Below are 8,978 nucleotides of genomic sequence, written 5' to 3'. Positions count from 1 at the left end.
GCTGGCTTTCTGTGTGTTTCCATAGCATTTCACTTTACGAGTGTGTGTAAGGGCGGCCGGGGGTGGGGGGGTGGGGGGGTGGGGGGGTGGTGGTTACATGTAAGGATCACACCGAATGGGCCATTAGGACCCTCTTTTCACTCAGTAACAAGGCTTGGAGACCCATCTCTGCGGTTACACACAGACACTGCTCACCGTTTTTATTTTAAAAAAATTAAATATGTTTATTGATTTGAACGAGAGAGAGGAAGACAGGTGGGGAGGGAGAGAGAAAGAGAGAGAGAAACATCAATGTGATAGAGAAACATTGATCAGTCGCCTCCCATATGCGCCTGACTGGGGATTGAACTTACAACCTACGTATGTGTCCTGATTGGGAATCGAACCCATGACCTTTCAGTGTCTGGGCCGACATGGGCTCCAACCAACGGAGCCACAGTGGCCAGGGCACGCTCTCTCTTTTTAAATTGCTGCCCGGTAAACCATCCTACGGTTCTTCTGCGTTCTCTCTAACCAGCCATTACTTGATGGGTATTGCTTTCTAACTGTTTCCTACGATCAGAAAGGAAACAAGTTTTCCCTAGCACACCTGCCTGTGTGTGCCTCGCGATGCCCATACATCGGTGATGTTTGGGGTGTCAGCAGCCTATTGCCCACTTTTGGTTTCAAAGCTCTTGCTAAATCACCCTTTAGAGCCTGTGTGTGGGGGTGGCGGCTGTGGCGGGGAGGGCAGGTATCAGTTTCGGTTCTTTGGGGCCGTCTGGCCCTGCCTTCTCAGCGGCTGCAGGGAGGAGGGAGGAGCCGAGGCGAGGCAGGGAGAAATGTGTCTCTGGGTGTTGCAGGCCGGGTGGCACCACGGGTCGAGTCTCCCCGTCGATGTCAATGTCCACGGGGACTTTGTCCCTGGGTGCATCCCTGCGCAGAACCCCAAAACCCCAAAGCAGGACACGCCCAGGGGACAAGAGCAGCCTGGGTCCTCACCCCTTGACTCAGAGCCACTGAGCTTCCAGCAGTCTTACACACACAAGTGTAACAGGGGTGTATGTGTGTGTGTGGGGGGGGGGGCAGACCCTGAAACAATTAGGTTGTAAAAAAGGGGGGGGGAACAGGAAGAGAAGCTGAGTACAGACTATTAAGATGTAAAGGGAAAAGGCGGAGCCCATTCTCGTCCTAGGAGAAGGGGGTGGTGCAGAGGGGACCATGGGGTTTGGGGGGAGCCCAGGACCGGAGGAAGGTGTGTGTGGAGGCTCAGATGCAGTCAGAGGAGGGGACAGATGGCAAAGAGGGAAGGCAGGAGGGACAGGAGAAGGCGTGGGGGGGGGGCGGGGGACGAGAAAGTGGCAAGGTAAGAAGAGGAAGGAGGGGGAGGGGGGAGGGGAGGCCGCGTCGCTGTCTGTTTGTGATTAGCACGCAGCCCCGTGCAGGACGGAGTAAACAGAAACTTCTAGGCGTCCCCACATCCCCCTCCGAGGCGAAGCAGAAATCAGACGCTCCATGATTAATCGCGGAGAGTTCGGGACAGGACCACAAGCGCTGCGCGGACTTGAAACTCGCGGCCTTTCCCGGTCCCCTTGCCAAGATGGGAGTGGGGGGTGGGACGTGAAGGGGTGGGGGCCCCGCCTGCTGGGGGCCAGCATGGAATTCTCCCTGGCAGAGCTCGGAGTGACACTGACAGGCAATCGGCGGGGTCCAGAGCAGCAGGCGGCATCCGGGGGAGCGGGGCCCGCTGGGGGCGCCCCAGGCGGGCTTCCTGGAACCCAGGCTCCACGGCCGGCTGCGGCGCCCTGACACAGGCCAGATAAGAGCCCGGCCGCACTATCGGAGCCCCCAGCGCGCCGGTCCCCGAGGCACCGCGGAGACGGCAGGGACGGCGGCGCCGGGCTCCGGGGAGGCGATCGCTGGGGCGGCCCCTCTGGACCGGCTTTCCGCAGCCCTGGCTCATCTCCCCGTGCCCTGCGGTGGATGCACGCCCACGCTGGCTTCAGCGGACAGCCAGGCTGCTGCGAGGAGGATTGCGTGACGGGGTCTTGAAAGTCCAGACCTGCCGATGGTGAGTGCGGAGCGGCGGGTGCGGGGACCCGACGCTAGAGGGAGGTGCGGGGCGAGCAGGGCGCCGGCCCTCGCTTTCCAGCCCCGAGCTCCCACAGCCGGTGAAGGGCGGGCGTCTGTGGGAGCTGAGATGGCACGGCAGCACCTTGCTGTGTGGCTTTGAGCAAGTCCTTTTCCCTCTCTGGGCCTCCGTCCGCCTCTAAAAGGGAGTGGTCGGACGAGGCGATCTTTAAGGGGCTCTTGCTGTGACTGCTATTGCTGGTGTGTCTGCTGAGTGCCAGCCACCGCGCTGGGCAGTTTGAAACTTCAGCGTGGGGAATCCTCGCCGGCCCCCTCGGAGTAGGTCTCATGGTTCTTCTTCTTCTCAGTGTACACGGAGCAAACGGAGGCTCAGAGAGGTGCAGTGACTTTCCCGGGGTCACACAGCTGGTCAGGGGCAGTGATGAGAGTCGGACCTTGGTTTTTCTGACTTGACTTTCACTCGACTCCCCACCCCCAGTAGTCTCCACTCCGGGTTCTGTGAGTCTGGGATCGCCCCAGGGAGCAGGGGTGAAGGAGGAGGGAGCGTTATCTGGACAAGGGAGGCCGGGAGGTCCGACAGAGGAAGAGGCAGCAGGCTGAGCGGCCTTCGGCTGCTTGGGTTGTGTATCGTCATCAGCCCAGGGAGCGGGCGCGCTGTCCTGGGCAAGGGCTCCCAACGTGGGTGAGCAGTGCCCGTGTCCCCGGCTGCGTTTGCTGTCCCCCGGCTGTAGGGGACCCCTGGGTGCGGGAGATGAGGGCTCGTGTCAGGTGGGGGTGGGGAGAGCTGCGGGGGGGAGGAAGAGTGGCACATGCCTCCACCCGGTTGTGTTCCCATTTCATTTCGCCGTTTCCAAAATGTGTTTCGAATCACCCCGGGCCCCCACCGCTCCTCTGGACGCAACGGAATTGTGAAACACATACAGTGTTTTCCGCACGCGTCTCCCGGGGGATTCACACACAAATATCATCACGGGCTGTTTGCACACACGTCCTTGCAGCTGTGGCCGGCAGCAGCCAAGAGATAAGAAACGGGCCACAGGCTCACAGCGGGAGGGAAGTCCCTTGGGCGCCCGGCATCTGGGCAGAGCTGGAGGTCCTGGCACCCAGATGTGGCCTCCTGTTTCCTCTGCCCTGGAAAATTCCACTGCACAGCAGTTCGGCACTGACTCAGACCTCCTGTCCTCTTAGGGACCGGCTCTGCCTTGGGCTCAAGACGAGACCCGAGTGGTGGTCCCAGCTCTGGGGTGATTAGCTTGTCCCAGAAGCCCCCTCAGTCCCGGGGCAAACTGGGACGATCGGTCACCGTATCCATATTATCGATGCTCCGAAGGGTACCGGTATCTGCTGTAGCTGCCTGGCAGAAACACCAGGTCACGGTGCACTCCCGTGCGTCTCTTCCCAATTCCATGTTCGGTGATGCGCAGCTGGTAGCCCAATATCGGCCGCCTCAGAAACATTTACACTTTGGGAATTGGCACACAAGCACAATCCAGGGCTCATTGTTTCGTTCATTGTCTGAATTCGGGCCGTAAGGGAGAAAAGGTTAATCTTGCAGATTAAATGTAAACGTCTGTGCTCTGTTGAGCTGTTACATGGTGACCAGCACCCCGAGTTGAGGAAGTTGCTCATTTCGTTGACAAACAAGTGAAGTTGCAACATGCTCTTTGTTGGGTCGTGTTGTTCTTACTCCTTCAAGTAAAATGAAGTGTCAGCCAACATTCCTGAAGAACTGCAGCTGCGTAACCCGCAGAACCGTAGACTGACCGCAGGTGGAAGAGTCGAGGGGGTGGGGAAATCAATGAAAACATTCTGTGTGATTCAATCGGTGATACGAAGTTTACAAAAAAGCGTATCATATATTTTTTTATCTGTAAATTGTGTCCTTTATACCAGTGCAATCTGTAATACACCTAAGTGTATGTGTATGTGCATGCATGCATGTGCATATATTTGTAGACACACACACACACACACACACACACACACTTTCTGGTCCTTAACCCTTTCCCAGCGCACTGCTGGCTCCACAGCACCCACGGACACTTGTGCCCAGGGTCTCGGAAGTCCTGTCATGGATTGCCCTCGGCCCTCACCCAGCAGGACTCAAACTGCCGGCCTGGGACAGTTCCCTCAGCTGCCTCCTCTCGGCTGGAACAAGCCAGCAGCCCAACCGCCCTGCCCTGCTCGGATCACTGGACTCGATGCCAGGGCCGGGGGGCCGGGGGGCCGGGGAGGAGGTGTCGTCCGCACGTGCGGCGCCCTGGCGGCCCGTCCGTGGCAGCTGCCCGCTCACGCCACTCCGTCTCAGGCCTCGCCCCTGCCATCCTGTACTTTCATGCACAGCGAACAGTTTGCTAATGCAGACGGCATCTTGGCACAAGTAGAAGGGACCCCGAAGCCAAAACTATAGGAAAGTGAAGACAAATTTCTATTTTTAGGAACTTTAGGAGCCAGGTGGGCCCTTTCCAGCTCCCCCAAGCCAGCGAGCACGAGAGGAAAATACTTCTCCTTTCCAAGTTCCGCCTCCCCCGCTGTCCGGGCCAAGGAGGAGGCCCAGGTAGGGACACTGGCTCAGAGAAGCGTGCTGTGGCGGCAGGCAGGGGGGAGCTGTGCCACAGCAGTTTTAAAAAGGACTAAAAACGGGGTTTACTATCATTTTAGTTTGCATGGGAGCAAGGGCAGTCCTGAGTTCAAATCTTCCCTCCAGGTCATCAAGAGCCAGGTGTCCCGATTTTTCTAGATCATTCCTTCATTCCTATTCATAATTTTCTTTTTTTTAAAGATTTTATTTATTTTTAGAGAGGGAAGGGAAGGAGATAGAGAGATAGAGAAAAAAAATCAATGTGCAGTTGCTGGGGGTCATGGCCTGCAACCCAGGCATGTACCCTGACTGGGAATCGAACATGCGACACTTTGGTTGGCAGCCCACGCTCAATCCACTGAGCTACACCAGCCAGGGCCCTATTCATAATTTTCAAAAATGAGATCACTTTCCATTTTGTCCTGTCTCTTCCTTTTCTTCTCCTTTTTCTCCTTCTCCCTCTCCCTCTCCTTCTTCTTTAATCCTCACCCTAAGATATATTTAGCGAGAAACATCAACGTGAGAGACAAACCTCGATCAGTCGCCTCCCGTATGCGCCCGGACTGGGGATCAAACCCGTGACCTTTGTGGTGCAGGAGTTGATGCTCCAACTAACCGTACTGCCTGGCCAGGGCCGGCTGCTTCCTTTTTCCACTCCACCACGTGTCCTGGGTGTTTTCCCCGTGAGCCCACGGAGACCTGAACCACCCCTCCCGATGCTGGTGTGGCAGAAGTCCCGGGAGGTCGCAGGAAGAAACCCCTTTGGGTGACCACGTCTCCACTTTCCAGCCAGGTCTCACGCTCTCATGACCCCCAGACACAGGTGTGGGGCCCCACTGCTTCCGCCGCTCAGTGAAAAGAAATGGGATTGGCGGTCCCTCCAGCCCGTCACCGGAGGCTGACCGCTTGCTCTCACCTTCCTGGCGCCGGCCCGTTCCAAGGGCCCAGTGGCTTTCTCTGGACCACTGTCATTGCCTCTCCACCGAGGTCCCTGCCTCTCTGACTGTCTGCTGTCCCCTTGCAGCCAGCCATGTCCATTTAAAGGGAGATGGGCCCTGCCCCTCCTCTGCTCCCCGCCCTGGCCCCCCCTCACCCAGAGCCAAGGACAGAGTCCTCGCTGTGGCCACAGGGTCCCGCAGGGTCTGGCCCTCGCCTCCCTCGTTCTCCACCCACCCTGTGTTTGCTGTCCTCGGTCGCGCCAGGCGGCAGTCCTGCCCCGGGACCTTTGCACTTGCCCTCCCCTCCTCCTGGACCTCTCGTTGTCCAGATCTCCCCGTGGCTCACTCCCCACCACTTACCATTTACCATCCAGCAAACTATATCTTTTCCTTTTCTTCAGTGTCCCCCAGAATGTGAGTTTCCTGAGGGCAGGGACTTTCTTTTCCCCACCTGTTTTGTTCAGCGCTGAGATCCACAGTAGGCACTCAATAAATGCCCATTGCCCAGAGTGGGCACTCAGTATGTGCTTATGGAAATGACTGCTTTGCGATGCTGCCAAGGGTGACAAGACAGCCAGCCTTTTGGGGAGAACCCTGCGTGAGCCACCAGGCACCTCTGGCTGCACGCCATGGTCCCTCGGTGGGTGTGGTGGGTGCGGTGGGTGCCTGTTTTAGCCGCCTGTGCTGACTCACCAAGCAACCTCTCATTTGCATATCAGTGAGAGCCTGCGACACCGTGCATCTTCAGATGCGCCTGTCAGACCCACCTGGCCCAGCTTCCGGGGCGTTCATGTGGCCTCTGTCCCAGGTGGGCCTGGAGGGCCCTGGAAACGACACCCGCTTCCTGACTTGCACCCAGATAAACCCAGACGCAGGCAGATCGTGGGGCCTGGATTGTGTTGTGGTCAGCTGGCTGTCGCCGTGTTGTCCCGGTGCTGCCGGCAGCCCTCCGCAGAGGACCGTGCCCAGCATTGCCTTCCAGACTCACCCACGAAGGGGAGGGAGGACCCTGGGGGGGTGGCAGCCTGGGGAGGGGGCACCACAGTTCCCTCTGAACACACCACTGGACACCCCCACTCCCCAGGGGCTCCTTAGGCTTGTCCCCGGTTAACCACAGAGGGCACGGCCTAAGGTCTTTTGCTCACTTACCCAGGGAGAGGGGTCCCCACAGATCCCTGGTCCCCAATCAAGTTCTAGAGAGCTTTCCTCAAGATCTCCAAAAACGGACCGCAGGGAGGACTGGACTCATCATCGCCTTGTCATCAGGCCCTGAGAGAGGTGCCGGAACAGCGCTCTGCCCCTCCCGTCCAAGCCTCGCCTAACCGCTTACGAAACAAAAAGCACCCGTGTGCCCGCCGCCACTGAGAACAACGCTCCCACAGTCACGTGTGCCCACTTCTGTGCTCCCTGCCCCGGCGGCCGCCGCTGCCTTGAGTTCTGTGCACGCCCCCTCTCTGCACCTCTAGAATGCCAGCACTCTCTTTCCCACCCAGAAGCCTCGTTCAGTGTTTCTCTCTCGTACTCTTGTTGTTTCTGGGGGGTTGACCTGCTGGCTCCTGAAATAGCCCCGGAGGACACCCTCCTAAGCCCACCAAGGCCGTCACATCGGGAGCCGGGGGGCGGGAGGGGGCAGTCAGTTCCACCCCCACCCCCGATATCTGGGGGGCCCAGAGCCCACTGCTGCTCCTAGAGGAGGGCCGTGATGCTGGGAGGCAGCACAGCCATGCCCACGCCGGGCTGGGCTGGTCCGCCTCCTCCACCTCCGTGAGCATCTTCCTGCAAACGAGGCCGACCTGGTTGCACGGCGACCAGCGTGGGCCACCTTTGGCCCCGTCCGGGTGAGACTGTCAGCCGCACACGAGTAGGGTAGAGGCACACCACCCATCTGGAATACCTATTCCGAAGGGTAATTCCCAGGGATAAAGCATGCTCATGCCTTTTTTTTTTTTTTTTTTGGCAGGGTGGGGGGTGGGGAATTCCATTGCTGTTGCCAATTAGTTCTGCTTGAGAACAGCTTTCCCCGACACCAGCACGCTGGCCGCCCAGGCCTTGAGTTCTGTCGACGAGCGCAAAGTGGGGAGGAAACGGATTTCTCTTTCCTTCCTCCACCCCCGACCGCGAGCCCGGCTGTTAGTGATGAAAGGGGTCCCGTGGATCACTCCGTTTTCCTTGTCATGCCTCCAGGAAAAGCTATAAAAGTGATCGGTGGGCCCCGCGGGCTGTAACTGACGGGAGAGAGGAGTTGGCTACCACAGCATCTGAGTTACCACAGTCGGTTTCAGACGGGGCTCTTCCCGTGACACCTGCTCCCCCAGCTCCCGCCCCCCACAGCTCAGGCCGGGGAGTGCGGAAGGTTGGCTGCACGTTCCTCTTCTTTCCCAGATTCCGGGGTGCTCCTGATGGAGGGAGATCCACACGACAGAGAGGCCGGGAGGCCGTGTGGCCAAGTGGCCCCGGGCGTGGCCCTGAGGCTCATTATCTGCCCCAAATCCCAGCTGCGTGCACTGTTTTTAGCCATCGACCCGGTGGCACCAGGCACTGGACCTCGCCATGCCTCAGTTTCCTCATTTTAAAGTGGCGATCATAGTCCCGCCCCCCTGCCCCGCCCATGTGTAAAGTCTTTCCCACCTGTCAGCCTAGTGTCTGCTCTTGACCCTCCCACTGTTCCTCGGCCGACCCTGGAGTCCTCAGCGGCTGGGCCAGCGCGTCTTCATCCAGGCTCCTGCTGATGGACGTGAGATCGGCTCCCGGCCTTTTGTGGTCGAGCATAATGCCGCATTGAACAGCCTGTGGCTTTGGGTCCCCAGCCCTCCCCGCAGGTATGCGAGCCCCGAGATGGCCTTGGCACTGGACCTTCCTTCCTGCGGCCTGCAGAGTGGAGCGGGGTGCGCAGGGCGGAGGGCCAGCCCTGGCCTGCGTGCAGGTCTGGCACGCAGACAGACCTGTGCGGCGGGGCAGGGCGGGAGGCCGCACAGATTCCTCCCAGGTCCCCAGGGGAATGAGGCGCCAGGGGATACGTTTCAGAAGGTTGGGGCGGGGCCCTCCAGCCCTCAGGCTCCTGGCAAATGCCCTGGGGTGATCCGAAGAGAGGAAATCTGTGCCTCCCGGGTCCTGTCCATGCTTTGGGATCCTCTTCCTCCAGGAAGCCCCCTAGGATTCCCACCCCCCCCAACACCCTTGATTATCTCTGCATGGACTTAACACCCACGGCATCCAGTCCTGTTTTGAGAGGGTGGAGGCAAAACCTTAGATGTGGAGTCAGAAAGGCCAGGTTTCAGTCCTGGCTCGTTCGGGCCACCACCTCTGTCACCCCCTGGGCCTCCGCGTCCCCACCTGCATGAACAGGAAAATAATCATGGTAACAACCGCTCGGGAAGGCTTTATGAGGT

At 59.0% G+C, this 8,978-nt stretch overlaps 1 protein-coding gene across 1 annotated transcript in view; it reads left to right on the top strand.

Moving 5' to 3' along the window:
• Window positions 1-1,450: 1,450 nt before the first annotated feature.
• The window catches only part of RIPOR3 (RIPOR family member 3), a 60,972-nt gene continuing 53,444 nt past the window's right edge, over window positions 1,451-8,978 (top strand). The window contains exon 1 of the mRNA XM_028524567.2: window positions 1,451-2,050. Coding sequence (XP_028380368.2) covers window positions 2,048-2,050 — 3 coding nt within the window. The 5' untranslated portion in view covers window positions 1,451-2,047. The remainder of the gene's footprint in view (window positions 2,051-8,978) is intronic.

The sequence above is a fragment of the Phyllostomus discolor genome, chromosome 9 (assembly GCF_004126475.2).
Source record: "Phyllostomus discolor isolate MPI-MPIP mPhyDis1 chromosome 9, mPhyDis1.pri.v3, whole genome shotgun sequence".
Classification (NCBI taxonomy): domain Eukaryota; kingdom Metazoa; phylum Chordata; class Mammalia; order Chiroptera; family Phyllostomidae; genus Phyllostomus; species Phyllostomus discolor.
Note: the sequence above shows the minus strand (reverse complement) of the source record. Positions and strands in the feature narration are given on the sequence as shown.